Source organism: Podarcis filfolensis (genome assembly GCF_964270895.1).
Source record: "Podarcis filfolensis genome assembly, chromosome: 3".
Classification (NCBI taxonomy): Eukaryota; Metazoa; Chordata; class Lepidosauria; order Squamata; family Lacertidae; genus Podarcis; species Podarcis filfolensis.
Genome location: NC_139606.1, coordinates 117,709,308 through 117,733,623, shown reverse-complemented (window position 1 = coordinate 117,733,623; position 24,316 = coordinate 117,709,308). Strand labels below are relative to the sequence as shown.

General features: G+C 48.5%; 1 protein-coding gene across 7 annotated transcripts in view; it reads right to left on the bottom strand.

Moving 5' to 3' along the window:
- Positions 1–24,316, bottom strand: part of KIF13B (kinesin family member 13B) — a 196,976-nt gene that overhangs the window by 151,147 nt on the left and 21,513 nt on the right. For 4 of the 7 annotated variants that reach the window (XR_014545790.1, XR_014545791.1, XR_014545792.1 and 1 more), the window contains exon 2: positions 24,061–24,158. Coding sequence is in view for 3 of the 7 variants with exons in the window: in XM_083604747.1 (XP_083460873.1) it covers positions 24,061–24,158 (98 nt within the window). In the remaining 4 variants the exon portion in view is untranslated. The remainder of the gene's footprint in view (positions 1–24,060; positions 24,159–24,316) is intronic. The other 3 variants (XR_014545793.1, XM_083604745.1, XM_083604746.1) reach the window with 1 other exon arrangement.

The window sequence follows — 24,316 nt, the reverse complement described above, 5'->3', positions numbered from 1 at the left end:
TGCTGTTTTGACATTAAAAAAAACACACGTTTTGAACTATTCCAAAGCTACTCGTACACATAATAAACCTCTGTTTCGACAAATTAATAAGGAAGAACGCCCTGAGCGCCATCGCTTCAGATTTCACATCACTCTTTACCGTGGTAAAGTGAGAAGTCCAGGTGTGGCCGGGAGGAGACAAGAGGAAATTAATTCCAAGTCCATATAGAATTTTAGAACTGTAGAGTTGGAAGGGACACCGAGGGTCATCCAGTCCAACCCCCTTTCGTGCAGGAATCTCATGCACTCATTACAGGAAGTGAGGGGCAGATGAGGCTTGTAAACCTGGCAAGGTAACCCCTCCAGGAAAAGGAAAACTCTGATCCTAAACCTCTATTAATATTATTATTACTATTATTATTATTATTATAAAAAAATATTATCCACTGCCTTGCAGGAGTAAACGCTACACAGATCCAGAGTGGAGTCCCTAAAATGGTTGGGTGGTGCCTGATATCTTCTTCTTCTTTGGCGATCCCTTGTAGCCGAGTAAGATTGTCTTCCATGAACATGGTCTTAACACTGAGTCCATAAGTGACTGTGGAGGCCAATTCTGGATCCACACGTCTTTCCACAGTGGGGACATTGGTTTCCAGGCAGGAGTTGATCACAGTGTGGATTTGCCAAGCGGGCCTTCCTCTTATCACGTTTCTCCCTTTCGTCCTGAGTTCGAGTGTCTTCAAAGCCCATGACACCTTTGCTCAAGGCTGTTCTCCAATTGGAGCTCTCGCAGGCCAGTTCTTCCCAGTTGTCGGTGTTTATACTACATTTTTTAAAGATTTGCCTTGAGACGGTCTTTAAACCTCTTTTGTTGACCACCAGCATTACGCTTTCCATTTTTATAAATTGGGAATAGAGCTTTGGAAGACGATAATCAGGCATCCGAACAACATGACCAGTCCAACAAAGTTGATGTTGAAGAATCATTGCTTCAACACTGGTGATCTTTGCTTCTTTCAGTACACTGGTATTACAGCCTGGGGGCAGGGGGCAGAATAATAATAATAATTTATTATTTATACCCCGCCCGCCCATCTAGCTGGGTTTCCCCAGCCACTTTGGGCGGCTTCCAACAAAATATTAAAATACAATACTCTGTCAAACAATAAAAGCTTCCCCAAAAAGGGCTGCCTTCAGATGTCTTCTAAAAGTCTGGTAGTTGTTTTTCTCTTTGACATCTGACGGGAGGTGCTCTGCCACCACCAAAAAGGTCCTCTGCCTGGTTCCCTGTAATTTGGCTTCTTGCAGTGAGGGAACCGCCAGAAAGCCCTCGGCGCTGGACCTCAGTGTCCGGGTAAAACGATGGGGGTGGAAGCCAATGTAGGTCTTTGTGGTCTCGGCCGCCACTCCCAGTCACCATTCTAGCTGCCGCATTCTGGATTAGTTGTAGTTTCCGGGTCACTTTCAAAGGTAGCCCCACGTAGAGCGCGTTGCAGTAGTCCAAGCGGGAGATAACCAGAGCAGGCACCACTCTGGCGAGACAGTCTGTGTACAGGTAGGGTCTCATCCTGCGTACCAGATGGAGCTGGTAAACAGCTGCCCTGGACACAGAATTGACTTGCACCTCCATGGACAGCTGTGAGTCCAGAATGAGTTCCAGGCTGTGCACCTGGTCCTTCAGGGGCACAGTTACCCCATTCAGGACCAGGGAGTCCTCCACACCTGCCGCCTCCTGTCCCCCCAAAACAGTACTTCTGTCTTGTCAGGATTCAACCTCAATCTGTTAGTCGCCATCCATCCTCCAACCACCTCCAGACACTCTCAATTGTGCTCCAGGAGACGAGCACATCCCCTCTGCCCTTCCATGCCTCTACCGGCCTCAACTGCCTTCCTTGCCGCCTCGCCACAGCTGCCGTTGAAAAGCAAATGCCTTGCAGAAGGCTTTTTCTTCCGAGAGACCACCCAAGCAACGGAGAGATAAGAGTCTTGGAGAAGACACTTCCTCTCAGCAGAAACTGTCATGGCAAAAAAAACCCCTCTTCCTCACCACAAGCTGAACCCACTCCCTGCCCCCCAAGCCCCAACTGAAATGATTTGTGGGTGGGTTTCCGTTTTCTGGTTTTTCTCCCTTAAGTGATTTCCTGAAAGTGTCACCTAAAATACCTGTACTCCGCGCAGGGTATCCAATACGGTAGTACCTCGGGCTAAGTACTTAATTCGCTCTGGAGGTCCGTTCTTAACCTGAAACTGTTCTTAACCTGAAGCACCACTTTAGCTAATGGGGCCTCCTGCTACTGCCGCGCCGCCGGAGCACGATTTCTGTTCTCATCCTGAAGCAAAGTTCTTAACCCGAGGTACTATTTCTGGGTTAGCGGAGTCTGTAACCTGAAGCGTATGTAACCCGAGGTACCACTGTATAAGCTAGGTGCCAAATGGCTCCTCAAGCAAGGGTTATGGTCGCCGGTTTTGGGAACTCCATGCTCCCATCATCCACAGTCACGGGGCATGGTGATGGAAGCTGGGGTCTGACAACATCCAGAGCAGAGAGTGTTTCCCCATCCCAGGCTTAAGAGAATTCTCTAAATGGACTCTGTCAGATGACATAAGGATGGTTAAACCTGCTGTTGAATAACGATGTGTAAATTTTAGAAACTTGACTCTTCCTTTTGCAGGGGCCAGATGTGTTTTCCTGGTAACACATTTACTTCCTATTGCTCCCCACTCTCCCAGCTTATTTTCACTGCCCAAATTTCCTTTACAAGGAGGAGGAGGAGGAGGAGGAGGAGGAGGAGGAGGAGGAGGAGGAAGAAGAAATAACAATAATAATGTTGATGATGATGATGTTGTAAGGAAAAACAACTTCACGCAAAATTTTGTCTACTCAGAGACTTGTGTGACAGTTTGCACAAAAGGTCTTCAACGCAATGCATGGCAATTTAAAACAAATAATACTTCATAAAGCTACAGGAGAGGTATACCACTCATAATGCAGACCAGGAACGAACAACACATAAGTGAGAGGTGGTGGTAAAGGCTCTGTAAATATAATACAAAAAAGGAGTGTGTTCACTTATTTAAAAAAAACCATCCGCTTCTTAACATCTGGCCACCATCTCTCAACACAGATCGTCTTCCTGCCTGGCTACTATAATTTCCACAGTTTTGATTGAAGGAACAGCTCATTGATATAAGAAGGGGCTGGCTTCCTGAATCAGGCCGAAAGCACATCTATAGCATGTTTGCGTCAGTGTCAGAGGCACAGTTAGAAACTCAGATACGTAAGCTAGGCACCAAACAGTTCCTTAAACCAAGGTTACAGTCTCCCTGGTTGCCACCCTCCAAATGTTTTTCGGAAGGGGCACCCAAAGGCGAGCCCAAGGGTCCAGGTAGGTGCCACACAGCTTAAGGTATTTGGGCCCTGAGCTGCATGAAGTGTTGTAGGTTAAAAGAACAACAAACACTTTGCACGAGGCCCAAAAACATGTTGACAGCCTGTGCAGTCGAGCCAAAACTGCTATGCGGGGAAGACATTAATTTTATTTATGCTTTTCAGGTTTATATATCTCATTAATTTTACAGTCATTTTAACATTTCAAAACTTCCATCCGCCTCTTTCTGCAGTTCCTTAAATTTATTTTTAATATCCAAATTCAATTTATTTGCTCATTTATTTATCTACTTTAAATATACACTCTTACGAAACTGCAGGTCGTTACAATGATCCTGCCAATGTTCTTATCTGTTTACAAATTTATCTGTAGATATTCAATAAACCATTTCCATTTTTTTTTGTTAAAAGTTGGTCATCTTTGATTTCTTATTCTTCCGGTAAGTTTCGCCATTTCTGCATATTCCGTAAGTTTTCGTATCCAATTCTTCCTTTGCTGGGACTTCTGCTTCTGGGGAGACGTTTCTTTAGCCTGGCCGGAATCCCTTGTCAATCAATCAATGCCACTGGGTGACTTCATGTTTTGGGTACTATGCAAGTTGGAGAGAGAGAAGGAAAACCTGTTTTTCACTTTCTTGGCGAGCTCCTTGCTTTTATACAAACCTCAGTCCCGTCCCCTTTCCAGGGTCATGTTCTCTTTGCGCTAAAGGAGTGCCACGCGCCACGGCGCACGGGAATCACACAGTGTGCAGAGTACGGACAGTGACCACCCTTGGCTTGGTCAAAGGCGACACCATGGCAACGGGTGAGGGTCACCCGGGGGTGAGTTTTTAAGACCCCCGCGGGCTCCCCGACACATCTGCCGCTCGTAAACGTTTCAAGCTCGATTTAGCGCAACCCATGAAAGCAAAAGGCGAAAGCGAGCGAAGCCCTCAAACCAACAATGGTGCTGTCGTCTCGCAGGGGCGATATTTAGCGTGCCGTAACAAGGCCTGCGCATGTCAAAGGCTGAGGGATTCACCTTGAAACAGCAAAAGAAAACTCTTCTCCAGAAAGCTCCAGGGCAGAAAATCCACAGGGACGTTCTGCGGTGCAAGTTGCAGTTGAGAAAGAAGAGTGCTGCTTTGCTGGGAGCGCGAGAAATTGAGAAGAGGCTGTTGGATCAGCCTAATGGCCCATCGAGTCCAACATGTTCTCAGAGTGGCCAGCTGTGGGGAACCAGCAAGCAGGATTTGGGCACTAAAGCAGGTCTCCCCTCCTGTGGTTTCCAGAGACTGGCATCCGGAACCATCGCTGCCTTCGACTGCGGAGGCAGAGCTTTGCCATCGCTATCCCTCTCCTCCTCCATTAATTAGTCCAATCTACTTTTAAAGCCATCCATAAATGTTCATAAATATACCAAGCGAAAACATATATGTGTGGACCACATGTCTGGAGCAGCACAGGAGGACCACCCTGAAACCATTTTCAAATGTTTTCTCTCCAAGGAGGGAGGAGGTGGGGGAGCCTCCCATTGTCCTTTCCTTCACAAATCCTGTCTGAAAGGTATGTCTGTGTATGAATAGGGGGAGCCTGTGACCTGGCTCAGGAACTAAGTATTTGTCATTACAAAAGACTGGCCAGGCTCCCCAGGGTATCCAATCAAGTAAGCATTAACAGGTAACCTGCCAGACAGGAGGTAAACAACGCACTCAGATTTCTGTTGTAGACCGCCCTTTCTGTGATGTAGGTATGATGTATCTGGGGTGGGGGTGGTCTTGAGCTACACCCCTTCTGTGATGTAGGTATGATGTTTCTGGGGGTGGTCTTGGACTCCAAGGCGGGCAATTTAAAATGTCTATATGAGGGCGGACACACCTTTGTTCTGGGTCTCCCTCCTTTCCTGCGTGTGAGGGGAGCACCCTATTGCAACAGTTCAATGAAGATCAGGATTACTAGCTGCTTTGCTTCTCAATATTCTCTGGTTGGCCTCTGTTCTTTTCTCCGACCGATGGAGAACCTACAAAGGACTCTATGAGGGCTCTTGTGTCCCCCATAAATGAATAAGGGCAGATTTACATTTATTACAGTGGCCATCACTTTGTTCAGTGGCAGCGAGTTCCACAATTAGGTGCGCCATTTGTGTGGGACCATGGGGGCTGGGCCCCCTCAATATGCCGCAGCCAGACTGCGGCTAGGCCCCCTCGGGCCTTTTGGAGGGTGTTCTGGGCCCCAACGGGCCTTGTCACACACACACACACACACACACACACACCGGGTTCCTGCAATGCTGGGCAGAACCCTTTGGGCCTGTCTACAATTTAACTGCGCGCTGCTTTTCCACCCACCGGCGAAAAGTGTTCCTAATGATCACACGCCCATTATTTTGTCGTTTTTGAGGAGGTGCGGTTATTTCAAATGGCCCCCACGGTGCCTTTTCCTCTTCCCTATAAGCAAAAGATAGCTCTGGTGCTGATGACGCCGAGGTTGCAGGTTCAATCCTCGTATGGGACAGCTGCATCGCAGAGGGTTGGACTGGATGACCCTCAGGGTCCCTTCTGATTCCACGATTCTGGGGCAGGGGACGTCAGCTCCTACCTTTCCCCACTTGTGAATTTTCCAAAGCCAGCCTCTTACACAGGACACTGCTTTAAACAGAGTGAAACCACTGGTCAATCAAACTCAGTAATGTCAGCACCGGGTGGCAGCAGCTCGCCAGGATTTCAGACAGGGGTTTTTTCCCAGCCCTGTTGGGGATTTCCTGCGTGCAAGCAAATGGTCTACCACCGAGCTGTCACTCTTCCTTCTTTATTTTCTGATGCCACAAAACAGCTTCCTTTTGGGTTGGCCTAGTACTAGTTGTAGGGACGCGGGTGGCGCTGTGGGTTAAACCACAGAGCCTAGGACTTGCCGATCAGAAGGTCGGTGGTTCGAATCCCTGCGATGGGGTGAGCACTCATTGCTCGGTCCCTGCTCCTGCCAACCTAGCAGTTTGAAAGCACGTCAAAGTGCAAGTAGATAAATAGGTACCGCTCCAGCGGGAAGGTAAATGGCGTTTCTGTGCACTGCTCTCGTTCGCCAGAAGCGGCTTAGTCATGCTGGCCACATGATCCGGAAGCTGTATGCCGGCTCCCTCGGCCAGTAAAGCGTTATGAGCGCCGCAATCCCAGAGTCGGTCACGACTGGACCTAATGGTTAGGGGTCCCTTTGCCTTTACCTTAGTACTGGTTGCAGACAGCATAAAAAGCAGAGATATCACCTTGCCAACAAAGGTCCGTATAGTAAAAGCTATGGTTTTCCCAGTAGTGATGTATGGAAGTGAGAGCTGGACCATAAAGAAGGCTGATCGCCGAAGAATTGATGCTTTTGAATTATGGTGTTGGAGGAGACTCTTGAGAGTCCCATGGACTGCAAGAAGATCAAACCTCTCCATTCTGAAGGAAATCAGCCCTGAGTGCTCACGGGAAGGACAGATCCTGAAGCTGAGGCTCCAATACTTTGGCCACCTCATGAGAAGAGAAGACTCCCTGGAAAAGACCCTGATGTTGGGAAAGATGGAGGGCACAAGGAGAAGGGGACGACAGAGGACGAGATGGTGGGACAGTGTTCTCGAAGCTACCAGTTTGACCAAACTGCGGGAGGCAGTGGAAGACAGAAGTGCCTAGCGTGCTCTGGTCCATGGGGTCACGAAGAGTCGGACACGACTAAACGACTAAACAACAAACAACAAAGTACTGGTTGCCTCTCAAGTACACACTTCCTTCAAGCTACTAGCTCAGGAGCAGAGAGCCTTCCCTTAGAAAGGTCTCTTGATTCTCCAGCTCACGCAAGAAAGCGCCCTTGGGGGGTGAAATCCCCAAAAAGGATGTTACTTTTTTTCCGTATGCCACAACAGTTGCGAGAATATTGCTAGCGAAGAATTGGAAGAAACAAGATTTACCAACTATCGAAGACTGGCAGGTGAAGATGATGGACTATATGGAACTTGCCGAACTGACCAGGAGACTCTGAGACCCGAGAGAAGAGACGGTGGAAGAAGATTGGAAGAAGTTTAGAAGAAGTTTAAGGAATATTAGAAAAAATATGTTAATATTCAAATCTTAGTATAGCTTTGGAAGTGGATATAGGCTGTAGTGTTAGAAGTAGAAGATAGTGTACTTTAAAATAGTATTATTTGTAAATGATAAAATGTGAAGTTATTTTAAGTGTGATAAAAAAAAAGATGGTTAGAAACTATGATATATGTAAACTGCTAAAGATGAAGTAAAATGAAAACCAGATAGGTGGGACTTGGGGAAGCCCGCTTAACAATGTTTAGAAAAATAAGGATAGGACAATAATTTGTTTGTATTGTTTGTTTTTCTGTTTGTGTTCTTCATTTGTGTTATAAAATGTATAAAAAAATTGGGGGGAAAAAGAAAAGAAAAAGATAGCGCCCTTGGAGGGTTTAAGGGAGGACTAAAAGCTATATGCAAACATCTCGGATCTATTGCTCACTGGGTAGATAAAGGCTTCCTTATCGGCTGCAAACTTACAAATAGCCTAGAAGGGGAATGATGTGAAAGTACCTGGCTTAATCTCCAAGGCAGCAGCAGAGGAGAAGGAGGAGAACAGCTGAGCCAGCTCAGCAAAGCTAACAGACACCAGTCCAGTGATATTTATTAAGCAATTTGTGGTGGGAAACCATCCAAACCTCCTCCACCTGTAAAGGAAACCTGGACAGGGCATGGGAAAGTGATAAGCAGGAGATCCACAACCAAGTCAACAACACTGACCCTGGTGAGGTCCACGCTGTGAAGTTCTTGCATCCTGTGATAGGAATTTTGAGGTCTTAGGTATATGTTAAATGTTCATAAGTGTACCAGCCAAGCACATACAAAGATCAGCACATGAAGACCGACCTGAAACCATTCCCAAACTGAGCAAATGATTTCTCTGCAAGGTCAACGTGGGAAACCTCCCCATTGTCTCTTTCCTCACAAATCCTGTCTTAAGGGCACATTTAAGATATGAATAGGGTGTGAGCCTGACCTGGCTCAGGAACTAAGTATTTATCATTACAAAAGACTGGGCAGGCTCCCCCGGCAATCCAATCAAGTGACCATTACAAGTCACTCAGATTTCTGTTTTAGACCACCTTTTCTGTGATGTAGGTATGATGTATCTGGGGGATGGTCTTAGGTTACACCCTTCAGTGATGTATGTATGATGTATGGAGGGGTGCTATTGAGCTCCAGGGCAGGGAAAAGGGCAGATTTTTGTTTACAACAATCCCAAATTAACAATTACATTTAAAGAGTCGCTGCAGGGGAGGGCGAAACTGCAAAGTACATTCTCTAACTATGCCAACAGCATACTGATAAGGAAAGGCATTCCAGCTGCGATCCAGTGCTACGCCCACGAGTCACCTTACGATTTAGAAAAGAAATTCAGTTTGCAGGGTGTCGGAAGAGGCACCTCTGCTTTCCGGGCTATAACTCTCCGCAGATCCACCACAAGAAGATTTATGGGAATTGTGCAAGCCAGCCGCCAATGCAACAGATTGCGCAAAATAAAAACTAAGAAGGGCAGAGAACTATTGCATCTTACGTTAGACAAGTCAGCATGTGAAGGTGAAGGTAAAGGACCCCTGGAAGGTTAAGTCCAGCCCAAGGCGACTATGGGGTTGTGGCGCTCATCTCAGTTCCAGGCTGAGGGAGCCGACGTTTGTGTGCAGACAGCTCTCCAGGTCATGTGCCCAGCAGGACTAAACTGCTTGTGGCGCAACGGGACACCATGACAAAAATCAGAGCGCACAGAAACATCCCTTGCCTTCCCGCCACAGTGGTACCTGTTTATCTATTTGCACTGGTGTGATTTCGAACTGCTAGGTAGGCAGGAGCTGGGACAGAGCAACAGGAGCTCACTCCGTTGTGCGGATTTGAACCGCCAACCTTCTGATTGGCAAGACCAAGAGGCTCAGTGCTTTAGACCACAGCGCCACCCGCATCCCTGCATGTGAAAGAGCGTCTCCATGAAGGAGCGTCTCCATCCCCATCGCTCAGCCCGGACACTGAGGTCCAGCTCCGAGGGCCCTCCGGCGGTTCCCTCACTGAAAGAAGCAAAGTTACAGGGAACCAAGTAGAGGGCCCTCTTGGTAGTGGCACCCACCCTGTGAAACGCCCTCCCATCAGATGTCATGGAGATAAACAACTATCTGACTTTTAGAAGACATCTGAAGGCAGCCCTGTTTAGGGAAATTTTTAATGTTTTATGTTTCATTGTATTTTTAATATTTTGTTGGAAGCCGCCCAGTGTGGCTGGTGGGGTATTCTTATTATTAGTTAGCGTGCCTATGAGTGCTCATTGGAAGGACAGATCATGAAGCTGAGGCTCCAAGACTTTGGCCACCTCATGAGAAGAGAAGACTCCCTGGAAAAGACCCTGATGTTGGGAAAGATGGAGGGCACAAGAAGAAGGGGACGACAGAGGGCGAGATGGTTCTCGAAGCTGCTAACATGAGTTTGACCAAACTGCGGGAAGCAGTGGAAGACAGGAGTGCCTGGTGTGCTCTGGTCCATGGGGTCACGAAGAGTCGGACACGACTAAACAACAATGGGAAATAGGATGGGGGGGGTTCCCCCTTACCAGAGATCAAATACCCATGCAGAAAAATAACGCCCACCAAAAGCTGACAAAAAGAAAGGGTAGCCCCAGGGGCAATACTATCTGACCACAAGAGAGCATCTCTGGCAGGAGAGATAACTCGGGTGACTAGGAACAGAAGAAGCTGCCCTACACTTATAGCTCAGTAGAAGAAGAAGAAGAAGAAGAAGAGTTTGGATTTGATATCCCGCCTTTCACTCCCTTTAAGGAGTCTCAAAGCGGCTAACATTCTCCTTTCCCTTCCTCTCCCACAACAAACACTCTGTGAGGTGAGTGAGGCTGAGAGACTTCAGAGAAGTGGGACTGGCCCAAGGTCACCCAGCAGCTGCATGTGGAGGAGCGGGGAAGCGAACCCGGTTCACCAGATTACGAGACTACCGCTCTTAACCACTACACCACACTGGCTGGCAGCGGCTGTCCAGGACTTCTGGCAGGGTTCTCTCCTAGCCTTCCCTGGAGATCTTGGGGACTGAGCCTGCAGCACTGTGCCCAAAAAGGAGATGCTCTGAGCCATGACTGGCCGCTTGGTGCTCCCCTTCATCCCGTGTGTGAGGGTGGAGGAAGCTGGCCTTGGGGGGTGAACAGCTTGCAAGGGGGCACCCCCTTCAGTTGGGAAAAGAATAGGCAACCCGCAGCCTCAGGCCTTTGGCCTAATTTTGTGTGTGTGGACGGGGGTGGACAGATTCACGGAGGAAGAGGAGGAAGGCAGGAGGGGGAAAGAAACCGATGGAAAGAATGGGAGGGGGACGCAGGAGGAGCCCCCCGCAAGCGATCGGTTCAGACCTCCAGCGAGAATGGTTTTTGCAGCTCAGGCGTCTCCTGCAAAAATTACAAACAGGAAAAGAACGGCTGTTTCACAGAACTTGAGAGCTGGACGGGACCCCAAGGGGATATATTGATTGAAAATGTATTGTATTGTATTGTAACTTTTGAATAAATGCTTAAAAAATAGTCCAACCCCCTGTAATGAAGGAATCTCAACTATAGCATCCCTCTGCTATAGATGGCCATCCGACCTCTGCTTAAAAACCTCCAAGAAAGGAGAATTCACAACCTACTGAGGGAGACCGTTCCACTGTCTCAAGAATCACAGAATTGCAGAATTGCAATGCAGGGATCTTTTGCCCAGCGTTGAGGCATCCCCGCAATTCCTTCATCCAAGTTTATAGAGACGCTGAACAATGGGCCCAGGACAGAAACCTGAAGCACCCCATTCATAACTTTTTTCTAGGACGATGAGGAACCATTCATGAGTACTCTGGGTTCGGTCCGTCAACCACCTTCAATCACGTCCTTGCAAGGAACAGCGTTCAGCCTCCTTTTACCCTTTAGGAACTTGTGCTAGAATTTAAATCTAAGGCTCTACAACAGGGGTTAGCAACCTTTTTCAGACGTGGGCCGGTCCACCGTCCCTCAGACAATGTGGTGGGCCAGACTATATTTTGGGAGAAAAACTGAACGATTTCCTATACCCCACAAATAACCCAGAGATGCATTTTAAATAAAAGCACACATTCTACTCGTGTAAAAACACCAGGCAGGCCCCACAAATAACCCAGAGATGCATTTTAAATAAAAGGAAACATTCTACAGTGGTACCTCAGGTTACATACGCTTCAGGTTACAGACTCTGCTAACCCAGAAATAGTACCTCAGGTTAAGAACTTTGCTTCAGGATGAGAACAGAAATTGTGCTCCGGCAGCGTGGCAGCAGCAGGAGGCCCCATTAGCTAAAGTGGTGCTTCAGGTTAAGAACAGTTTCAGGTTAAGTACGGACCTCCGGAACGAATTAAGTACTTAACCTGAGGTACCACTGTACTCGTGTAAAAACACCAGGCAGGCCCCACAAATAACCCAGAGATGCATTTTAAATAAAAGGACACATTCTACTCATGTAAAAACATGCTGATTCCCGGACTGTCCGCAGGCCGGATTGAGAAGGTGATTGGGCCGCATCCGGCCCACGGACCTTAGGTTGCCTACCCCTGCTCTACAAGCAAAAGGGCTTGGACGTTTTGCCCTCGCTCTCCCTGCTTATGAGGCACTAAAGCGACTTCTGAAAGTGTGTGTTGGGGGCCACAGAAGGCATGGAACGAGTGCGTGGCAATGCCCAACGCAACTGCCCCTCCGCCTCTCCACGTTGCTACGTGCCAGCACGTTAAACATTTGTGCAGGCTCCGGGAAATCTCAGGCCAGCGCCTAGGAATCCGAAATATTTCTATCCAGCTCTACTTGTCGCTCCTTAATATTAGGATTATGAACATTCTTCTGTAACAGGCTCCATTCTCAAAAACGGCGCTGGCTTTCATAGGAGAAGAAAGCAGCCGTCTCGGGCAGGGAGAGTCGGTCAACAAGTTGTGCCAAAGGATTCCTCCGGCCCCAGATCCTCCTTTGTGAAATGTCAGAGCAGGTATAGAAGGAGCTGCCCCCATTAAAATTATACAGTATTGCTTAAAAGCAGGAGTGCGAAGAAGGACGGCGGCTGAAGGCTGGTAGTCCTGTCTGGTTTCTCTTGTCAAAAGGGCAGACCCAGCCCAGAGCGAAGGGTCCTTTGCCTTCTGGACGGCCAACAGCAGATGTTGCCTTCCTGTAAAACACACTTATAAAGAGGACACCGCAATAAAAGAGCCCTATAAAACGCTGGGTTTCGTGGGGAAGGGAAAAGGGCCTTCTCTGCCTTTGTCTCCAGCGCAGAGAGACACGGACAGAGATGTCACAGAAGACAAAGGGGAAAGTATCTTGCTCAGTCCCCGGGGATCTCATTAATTAAAAATCTTCCTTTCAGCAGAAGCCCTGGTGTATTTGGGATGGAAATGAAGCCCCCCGTTTTTGTTTTATCTTGCATCTGTTTTCGAGCGGAGAGGCTCACATGGATTTCAGTAGCGATCCTTGCGCGGCGCACTGGCAGAACTGACAGCGGGGCCAGACAGGAAGGGGGCAAGAGATGCACTCCTAAGTTGGCCAAGCAAGAAGAGCTCCTTTGAAACCACAAGCTGAAGCCACCACTATGCTGAAAATTGGAGGGTACTACTACTACTGGGGGACGCGGGTGGCGCTGTGGGTTAAACCACAGAGCCCAGGACTTGCCGATCAGAAGGTCGGCGGTTCGAATCCCCGCAACGGGGTGAGCTCCCGTTGCTCGGTCCCCGCTCCTGCCCACCTAGTAGTTCGAAAGCACGTCAAAGTAAACGGCGTTTCCGTGCGCTGCTCTGGTTCGCCAGAAGCGGCTTAGTCATGCTGGCCACAAGACCCAGAAGCTGTACGCCGGCTCCCTCGGCCAGTAAAGCGAGATGAGCGCCGCAACCCCAGAGTCGGCCACGACTGGACCTAATGGTCAAGGGTCCCTTTACCTTTACATTACTACTACTACTACTACTACTACTACTACTACTACTACTACAGTACAGTCATACCTCAGGTTGAATGTGCTTTGGGTTAAGCGCGTTCAAGTTGCGCTCCGCGGCAACCCGGAAGTAACAGAGCATGTTACTTCCGGGTTTCGTCACTTGCACATGCACAGACGTTCAAAATGACATCACGCGCATGCGCAGAAGCGGCAAAAAGAGACACGTGCGCAGATGTGCCGTCACCAGATACGTTTGCTTCTGGATGCGAACGGGGCTCCGGAACGGATCCCGTTTGTATCCAGAGGTATCATGTACTAGTAATAATAATAAAAAAATTATACCCTGCCCATATGGCTGGGTTTCCCCAGCCACTCTTGGTGGCTTCCAACTGAATATTAGGTAAAGGTAAAGGGACCCCTGACCATTAGGTCCAGTCGTGACCGACTCTGGGGTTGCGGCGCTCATCTCGCTTTACTGGCCGAGGGAGCTGGCATACAGCTTCCCAGTCATGTGGCCAGCATGACTAAGCCGCTTCTGGCGAACTAGAGCAGCGCACGGAAACGCCATTTATCTTCCCGCTGGAGCGGTACCTATTTATCTACTTGCAGTTTGACGTGCTTTTGAACTGCTAGGTTGGCAGGAGCAGGGACCGAGCAACGGGAGCTCACCCCATTGTTGGGATTCGAACCACCAACCTTCTGATCGGCAAACACAATAAAACATCAAAACATCATCAATTCAGTAAAGGAACCTCCAGAAAGCCCTTGGAGTTGGACCTCAGTGTCCGGGCTTGCCTGGGTAAGTGGGGTTTTTTCTAAGTGGAGAGAGATTTAAAAGGATTTGTCGTCAGCTCCGATCCAACCAAAGCTGGGAACAACCAACTGTAATCGGTTCATCACTGCCGTGCGCCAATGAGAAAATTCCTACACAGCCACCTGCACTTAAGAAACAATTCCAGGGCGAAGGTTTTAGTTGTTTTGAAAGTGGGTTGTGTGGGCCTGAGAATCACAGAATTGGAGACTTGGAAGGGACCCTCAGCGGTCATCTAGTCCAACCCCCTGCCTTTCGAGAATCTCAGCTAAAGCATCCATGCCAGATGGCCGTAAAGTCGGATCCAAAATGGTTTGGACGCCAGTTTACATGGGCGGACATGTTGCACGTACTGCTATTTTCCTTTGGTCCTTTAAAGTCTTAAACCAGCGTTTCTCAAAAACCTGGGTCCCCAGCCGATGGTCAGGGATGATGGGAGTTGTAGTCCGACAACCGCTGGAGATCCAAGTTTGGCTGAAGCTGATCTTTAGCTTCAGGCCCCTTGACTTGCACTAAGTCCCAGATCCCAGACATCTCACTGCTATGGGAGTTGCAGCAACCAGGGAGAGTGGATGGTCACAAGACTGGAGTCTATAGACCAGAATTACCCGTTGGGTAGGTTTCCTCTAGGAGGAACTTGGCTCTTCCTCAAAGATTGGCTCATGGTAGCCACACCTATGAGGTTTCCCTAATGGGCAATTCAGAATTGCAAAAAAAAAAAGACTTCATGCACAAGGCTAAACTGGGTTAATATATAACAGAAGCACTCGACTCCAGAGCCTTGATGGGAGACCTGGACGTTTACTCAAAGCAAACAATCTCCTGCACCAAAAATTAAAAAAAATATGAAAGGGGCCAGCTCAGGAGCAAATGTTTGGCTATAGCCAAGAAATACCAGTTATATTGACCTCTCAGTCAGCTTTTTCTAGTAAAAGGTGGTGGTGGGGAATCACATTCAATTCCACCGCCACCCCCCCACCTAGAAAGTATAAAGTCTCACACACAAAGACCCAAACACACCACCTAAGAAAAAGCACATTTCTCCTCCGGGCTGTTTGTTGACAAAACGCTAATATGATCATCTTTGGATGACTAAACCCAACAAGGATTGCCAGAAGGAGCTCAAGGGGAAAACCTCGCTCTACAGTTATGCAGAGTACGCCCAGGGGAAAGTTTCTCCCTCGTTTTAGGGATTTAACAAAGAGCTCGTGTCCTTGAGGACTGAATTAGTACTCTCGTTTGTCTGTTTGGGGTTCAAACTGTCTCAGGGAACACATCCACCCATTCAGAACCACCTTCCTCCAGCCTCTGAGATTAACCAAGAAAAACCTGCGTCTACCAGGAGCAGGGCCTGCGCTGTGGTGGCCCCTGAAAATAATCGAATGCTCGTCCTTTGGAAGTTCACTGAAGCAAAAATGCTCTGATTCTTTCAAAGCCCTGAAAGCGGGATTTATCTCATCCCCTGCCGCTGCTACTTCTATTTCTGTTTAGTTTTTTTAAAAAATAAAAAAATTATTGCTTTTTTCCTAGACCAACCTGGAAAATTTGTTAAAAAGCAGCATGTCAGCCATCACCAAGCAGGTGCCCCTCCAGATGATTGGGACAACTCTCATCACAGCCATTTTGGCTGGTATCGATTGTTGTTGTTGTTGTTATTATTATTATTAAATTAAATTTATAGGTAAAGGGACCCCTGACCGTTAGGTCCAGTCGTGGCCGACTCTGGCGTTGCAGCGCTCATCTCGCTTTACTGGCCAAGGGAGCCTGCGTACAGCTTCCGGGTCATGTGGCCAGCATGACTAAGCCGCTTCTGGCAAACCAGAGCAGCGCACAGAAACACTGTTTACTTTCCCACCGGAGTGGTACCTATTTATCTACTTGCACTTTGAAATGCTTTCAAACGGCTAGGTTGGCAGGAGTAGGAACTGAGCAATAGGAGCTCACCCCATCGCGGGGATTCAAACTGCCAACCTTCTGATCGGCAAGCCCCAGGCTCTGTGGTTTAGACCACAGCGCCACCCGCATACCGCCCTATGTCCGAGGGTCTCAAGGCGGTTCACAGAATAAAATTACAGTGGACGCTCGGGTTGCGAACGTGATCCATGCGGGATGCAGGTTTGCAACCAGCGTCTGTGCAAGCGCAGGTTGCAATTCAGCGCTTCTGTGTATGCGCAACCACCGAAACCCGGAAGTAACCCGTTCCGGTACTTCCGGGTTTCAGCGGTCTGCAACCCCAAAAAACGCAACCTGAAGCAGCTGTAACCCGAGGTATGACTGTATAGAGCTAGACAGGGTGGGCTCAAACCATCAGCTTTCGGGTTAACAGCCGGACGCACCAATCCACTGTGCCACTGGAGATATGTACATCGCAACTACACAGGGAGCAGGAGTAGAACCCAGAACTTTAGAAGGGGAGAGGCTATAACTGGCCCTGCAATAGAACTCCAGATTCCCATCAGTCCCAGGCAGGACAGCTAGTGGTCAGGGATAATGGGAACTCCCAATACTGGGAGAGGCACAGCTTCCCCACTCAAGAAGGGGGGAGCAACGGTCAAAACCATTTCTTAAAAAACAGGAACAGAAACTCCCGGTTCCGTCTCACATTTTTCAAACTCTCCTCCCACAGAAGCACTCCTAGGCATGTGATGACTGACACGCTCCTCACCGCAGACGCAAGCGCTTTGCTCCAGGGTAAGGTGCCGAGAGCAAAATTCCTTTTTGCAGGTGAGGAAAGAGCCCTGATTTTTTGAAGCGCGCCACCGGGGCGGGGGGGGGGGGGGCTTTTTCCGAGCACGGTTTCACATCCAACACTTCTTTCCCCAGTTCTGCCTTCTGAACAGATGTTTAAACCGTACACAATGACCTCTGCATCAACCCAATGCCCTATGCATCGCCAACACTTATCGTAATAATCTGCATTAATGCCCACCGACTCAAAAGTTGCAATTCATCACCATAGTTCGGGGTTCTTTTTTAAGTTTTGAAACGGCGTGAAATCATGAATAGGGAGAAGCTGTATTTCCAGATCTCCTGGCTCTGTCCAACGGCACAGAATCAATGCCATTTTAAGATGTGTTATGGAAGGGGAGATTATTGCGTTGTCTTTGTTTTGGTTTTTATTGTGCATTTTATACTGTGATTTTATGTTGTGAACTGCCCTGAGATATATGGGTACAGGGTGGTGTACAAATTTAACAGAGTCGAACCTTGGTTCTTGGGGGACGTGGGTGGCGCTGCGTACAGAGCCTAGGACTTGCCAATCAGAAGGTCGGTGGTTCGAATCCCCGCGACGGGGTGAGCTCCTGTTGCTCGGTCCCTGCTCCTGCCAACCTAGCAGTTTGAAAGCACGTCAAAGTGCAAGTAGATAAATAGGTACCGCTCTGGCGGGAAGGTAAACGGCGTTTCTGTGCGCTGCTCTGGTTCGCCAGAAGCGGCTTAGTCATGCTGGCCACATGACCCGGAAGCTGTACGCCGGCTCCCCCGGCCAATAAAGCGAGTTGAGCGCCGCAACCCCAGCACAGGAAAACAGTCCTGAAACCATTTTGACTCCCAAGCTGACCAAATGTTTCTCTGCAAGGAGGGAGGAGGTGAAAAAATACCTTCCTTGTTACAGGAATTTAGTAATCACCATTTCATAGGGTGACAGATTACCAGGAAAGGTAATCAGATAAGGCATTATCAGAAAACCTGGCAGACAGGAAAAAGAACAACATTCAAATTTCTGTTGTAGACCACCTTTTCTGTGATGTAGGTATGATGTTTGTGGGGGTTGGTCTTGAGTTATATCCCTTCTGTGATGAACGTATGATGTATGGAGGGAATAGCTGTCAACTTTTCCCCTTTTTAAGGGAAATCCCCCTATTCCAAATAGGATTCCTCGCAAGAAAAGGGAAAAGTTGACAGCTATGATGGAGGGGTGGTCTTGAGCTCCAGGGCAGGGAATTTAAAATGTCTATATAAGGGCAGGCACACCTTGGTTCTGGGTCCTCCTCCTTTCCTGCGTGTGAGGGGAGCACCCTGTTGCAACAGATCAATAAAGATCAAGCTTACTAGCTGCTTCGCTTCTCAATATTCTCTGGTTGGCCTCTGTTATTTTCTCCTACCAATAGGGAACCTACGTAAGGACTCTATATGGGCTCTTGGATACCCCATAAGGGAAAAACGGCAGATTTTGTTTACAACAGCTCACAACACATCACATGTGGCAGAAAAGCACAGCCGGCTCCCTCCCTCAAGGAAGGTTGCAGGCTGGTTGTAACTGATGCAACCAAACCGCAGTTCATTTTGCAGGCGGTCCAAGCCTGCGACAGGCCAGTCCGCAATTGATTCTGATGCTTTATCAATTACATGCTATTATAGTCTTGCCCAAGGGGCTATCTGTGATTTAAGTGCTCCTCCTAACAAAGGCAATCAGCTATTACAGAGCCTTTGAAAGACACCCAGCCTGTGAACTATCAGCCTCCGAATAAAAAGGATGCCAGGAGTCAAAGACTTAAAAAACCACGAGAAAGTAGGAGCCGGTACATATCTTAAAACTAATAATAATTAATAATAATAAATTTTATTTATACCCCGCTCTCCTCCTCTCTATAAATGCTCGCGTTATGAAAAGCCCCCAAAGCAAGAGGGAAAAGTGGGGGAAGCAGAAAATTCAGGTGGCCACTGAGGGCCCTTCTCCGGAACCTGGTGTCAAGACATGCTGTTGCCTCCTTCCTCAAGTGGCAGTTTGCACGAAGGCAGAATCCTGCATTTCCTGGGCTGGGCAAGCTGGGAAACTGAAGAGCATTGCATGGTCTGTGTGTGTGGTTTGGGAGCTGCATGGTCAGGGTAAAAAACAATGCTGTCCAGGGTTGTAAAGACTGCGGAGAGAATAATTGAGTGCACTCTTCCCACCTTGGATCAAATCTACGCTTCCAGGTGCCATAAGAAAGCTGCAGAGATAGCGCAGGATAGTGCGCACCCCGGAAATGATCTCTTTCAGCTTCTGCCTTCTGGAAGAAGGTCCAGGGTTATAAAGACTAGGACTAGCCGCCTGAGAAACAGTTTCTATCCAAATACGATTTTGGTTTTAAACGCAGTGTAAGGAGTCTCTATGGGAGTATATTGTATTTAAAAATGGAGTATCAGAGTTTTTAGGGGGCTAACCAGGTTGGGATAGCTGGAATAGCAGGCTTGTTGGTTTTTGAATCTCTTATGTAGATTCTTCAAGTTCGTTGTTCTGTATGGGACAATGACAATGAGGATTATTGTTTCGTATGCATGACATGCTTCCTTACGCAGGAGCGACCTTAACTCAGCACTGCAATTCCCTGAGATCTGGAAAAAGAGAGGAATGCACGGCCCAGAACTTTCTAACCACTCCGATCGCTGTTTGTTAGAAACCCGAGGTGGTGAAGTGACCCCAGGACCCAGCGTCCTGATGGGAAAGAATCCCTCTCCTCTTTGCATTGCAAGCCTCCGCCACAATAACAACAACATCCCCTGTGGTTTCTCAGATCCGCGTTGGAGCTATTCGGGCTGTTTGCTCAGACGCCGGGACGGGTGCCAGCCTTCAAAGCACACAACCCTACCTTGTGATCCTGATAGGGGAGGGTGAACTTTGCCCCGTGCCAAAGCGAGTGGGCTTAGTTCACGGAAGTGAAAGTTGCAGTGCGAAAACATGGGATCGCTCGGCTGGCCGGCCACCCACCCCAAAGTCATGAATCCTAATTGCATGTTCCCCTGCTGCTCCCTGAGGTTCCCATGTTCGACAGCCTTGTTCTTGTGGTTTTCTACCAGCCAGGCAGAAGCCAAATGGTGTTTAGTCTGTGCTGGTTTCCACCGTCTTCGCTGCAGGGAAGCATGGACTTCCCATCAATTTCCAATCCAGCAACGAGGAGCTGAGTCAATGAAATCAAGAAGCTCCAAGTTCAAGTCCACAGAAGTCCTGATCCTGCCTGCAAATTGCTTCTAGGGTCCACATGGAAGGGTGGCACCTGCCCACACCTCCTCCAGATTTCTACCTCACTCCTTCTCTCCTAATAATAATAATAATAATTTATTATTTATACCCCGCCCATCTGGCTGGGTTTCCCAGCCACTCTGGGCGGCTTCCAACCGAATATTAAAATACAATAATCTATTAAACATTAAAAACTTCCCTGAACAGGGCTGCCTTCAGATGTCTTCTAAAAGTCTGGTAGTTGCTGTTCTCTTTGACCTCTGGTGGGAGGGCGTTCCACAGGGCGTGTGCCACCACCAAGAAGGCCCTCTGCCTGGTTCCCTGTAACTTGGCTTCAGTGTCCAGGCAGAATGATGGGGGTGGAGACGCTCCTTCAGGTATATTGGGCTGAGGCCGTTTAGGGTTTTCAAGGTCAGCACCGACACTCTGAATTGTGCTCGGAAACGTACTGGGAACGAATGTAGCTCTTTCAAGACCGGTGTTATGTGGTCTCGGCGGCCGCTCCCAGTCACCAATCTAGCTGCCGCATTCTGGATTAGTTGTAGTTTCCAGGTCACCTTCCCAGTAGAATCCGGACACCCTCGTCGGCAACAAACGGAATAGATGTTGGCAGCTTATATGAGCGGAACGAGAAGAGTAAAAGACACCAACGCTGCCAGAATATTTGATGGCCTCTTGATAATGTTGGGGGGCTCAAAGTTTTGCAACAGGAAGGGGCTTTGACCCCCAGCCCATGTAGCCTGCCACAAACAATGGATCCTGCCTCAGGAGCCATTCTAGGGGCTCCTAACCCTGATTGTTTACTCAGATCTTCTCATGCTGAAAGATGGCCATGTTCCAACTATAGCTGTTTTTATAACTATGAACTTCCAAGATGGAGCAGGAGGAAGCAAGCTTGCTCCATCTTCCATGTGACAGCCCTTGAGATATTTGAAGATGGCTCTCATATCTCCTCTCAGTCTCCTCTTTCACAGGCTAAACACACCCAGCTCCTTCAACCATTCCTCATAAGGGTTGGTTTCCAGACCCCTGATCATCTTGGTTGCACGTTCCAGCTTGTCAACATCCTTCTTAAACTGTGGTGCCCAGAACTGGACATCAGGTGTGGTCTGACCAAGGCAGGACAGAGTGGTATCATCACTTCCCTTGATCTGGACACTAGACTTCTATTGATGCAGCCTAGAATAGTGTTAGCTTTTTTGCTGCTGCACCACACTGTTGAGCTTGTGGTTCACCAAGACTACTGGATCCTTTCCACATGTACCGCAAGTAAGCCAGGTGTTCCCCCAATTTATATTTGTGCATCTGGTTCTTCCTGCCTAACTGCAGAACCTGACATTGGTGCCTATTGAAACTCATTTTGTTAGCCAATATTTTCCGTAAGCGGAATCCTGCACATTTTGCAGTTTTTCCCTGTGCTTCTGCAGAATCGCACCATTCACGTGAGCTTGATTATAGCCCTGCTTTTCATCTCTGCTACTAGAGATACACGTCTTCAGCTAACCAAACAGCTACTTAAGGCGAGCTGAAACAGCATTAGTAATATGGCAGCACAGCTCAGACATAGCCACACCAGAATCTGGAATTTCACCTGCTCTCTGGGATTTATCACTCCGCAAAGCAGCATCTCAGGGCTGGAGTTTGCATCGTATGCGTGATTTCATGGATAGGAACCGGTTCACAACCATCCATAACTAGTGGAAGCAAATTCCTGCATTCTAGGGGGTCGGATGCGATTACCCTTCCGAGTCTATAATTCTACGATTCCATGAATTCAGATGCACAGTGAAATCCTATACCCATCTACTCAGAAGCAGGGCCCAGGGACTTCAGTGGGGCTTACTCCCGGGTAAGTGGGTATAAAATTGCAGCCTCGGGGATCTTCTTCGGCCAAGACTGAGAAAGGATCTCCTCCCCAGGCTGCTAGGGAATTATCTGCCATTTGCAAGAAGTGCACACAGATATGTGTGTAACAGATATTCTCCAAAGAGAAAGGGATATGGATGTTTTCTAGGGGGAATGGTCAATACGAGGTCAGAGATTAAGGAAAACTAATACAAGCTCTTTGACATATTGCAGAGGGAGATTATTGAATCAAGGCCTTGGTGGGCTACAATACAGAACCCTCAAGAGCCCATGTCTCTGAGACACATGTCTGTCTTATTATTGATCGTAGCAAGCCGCTCTAAGGGGCTTTTATGGCTGAAGGGCAAAGGGAGAAATACACCAGACCACCAATCAAATGAATAAAACAAAATAGCTGGCCGAATCTCATCCCTGACCACCTGATGGGAGTCATGGTCCAACAGCAGCAGCCTGCCTAGAACTGGCACCTTCCAGATGTTTTCGACTACGGCTCCCATCAGCCCCATGGGAGATGTAGTCCCAAACATCACCAAGGTGCCAGCTGGGGCAAAGCTGAGCTGGTTTCCATTCTCACAGAAAGGCTCTCAACATTTAGCAACCCTCTCTACCCCAATATCCAGAAGCGACACCCGTCGCCTTCCAATCAGGACCTATTAATTTCCCTGCCTTCCCCCACTAGCCAGGAGAGCAAATTTGCTTCAACGTCTGAATACATTCCCTTCTAACAAGATGACATTTGAGCCTGCCCCAAATCTGGCTGTCACATTGAAAACAGTCATATTTTATGCCCTGGGAAGGAGGGGTGGAGGGAAAAGAAGACGAAACCAGACAAGTTTTGAGCAACTCCCCACACTGCGGTTGGAAATATGAGTTGAGGAGCAGCCATTTTTACAACAGCAATATATTTCAACCATGTTTTCAGAAACGTAGCGAAGCATGACGAAAATACGTGTTTGGAGGGTTGCTAGGCTGGAAGCAGTCAAGTCAGATTTAACAGCTCCCTGCGCCAACCGGCAACCCCCCCCCCCAAAAAAACCCCAGTCTCCTGTATCTGCCACACACAAACATAGCTGTCAACTTACAGATTTGAAAATAAGGGACCAGCAGCCTTGAAAATAAGGGACCAGCAGCCAAAATAAGGGATTTTAGTCAACCAGCTGAAATACGAAGTTAAAAGAGACCAGATAATTTTGGAGAGCAGCGCCGGTTTTTAGCCCTTCGTTTCCAGAGGTTGCTGCTCAAGACACCAGCTGATGAAACACTGCAATTAAAGAACTACAAGCAGCAACCACTTTTCGCGCGAAACGAAGTCCAAGCTACGAAGATGCTGCTGCAGTTCTGTATCTTTTCTCTCGTGCTCCATCTGCAGCTCTCAGTTCCATCAGGCGGGGCGGGAGGAAGGGGGGGGAATAGCGCCCGAAGTAAACCCGCAGATCAGACCATCTATGCTAGTCTACCACGACAAATCTATGGGAGAAGCGCTTGTGGTCCTTCCTCCGCTTTCCCCCTCTACGGTTAGCCCTTGGAACACCTGCCCGCGCCTCCTCCTCCTCTCTCTGAACTGCTTCCTCTATAGTTGCCCTCGCTCTCCTCTCAAGGCTCCTCAGCAATTCATAGGCCATGCCAGGCTGCCCATCTCATCTGGGTCCTTCGGCGAAGCAGCCACAGTACGTCCTAGCGAGAGCGGCGGCGTAGGGCAGAGGGGAGGCCCCAGGCAGAGGCGCTCAGGAGGAGGATGGCGGCGGAAGGGCCCGAGGCTCCCACCAGTCCCGGTGGGGAGGGGCTCCCGGGGGCCGAGGCTGGTGAGAGGAGGCCGGAGGGGGGCACGCCAGGCAGCCAAGCAACACAGTTGGAGCCTCCCTCCTCCCTGGCCGGCAGGGAGGGAGGGAGAGGAGCTGCTTCCTTTGAAACCCGGGAAATTTAAGGGACATCATCAATAAGGGACAGCAGCGGGACATGGCGCTGGGATAAGGGAGTTTCCCGCCAAATAAGGGACGGTGACAGCTATGCACACAAATACACAAGAAAAGAAATCGCACCAGCAGCGAACCAATTAAATCAGCACCTTCACACTCTCATTTCTCCTTCCTAAAGAAAATAAAGACGTACCTGGCATCCCCTTTCGAAAGGTTCGTGTTCACAGGATGAAGGATAACTTTGTTTTCTTCCACATCCACCACACATTTCGTATGCAGGTCTATTTCTATAAGAAACAAAAAAAAGAGGGGAGGGAAAGAGAACATCAAAAGCCTGTCTTAAAATTAGAGGCGTTTCGTGGTGCAGCTGGAATGCTGAGCTTCCCAATTCACCCAGATGCTTGAAAGTCAGGTTAAAAGATAAGGCTAGTTTTGTGCTGCCGTT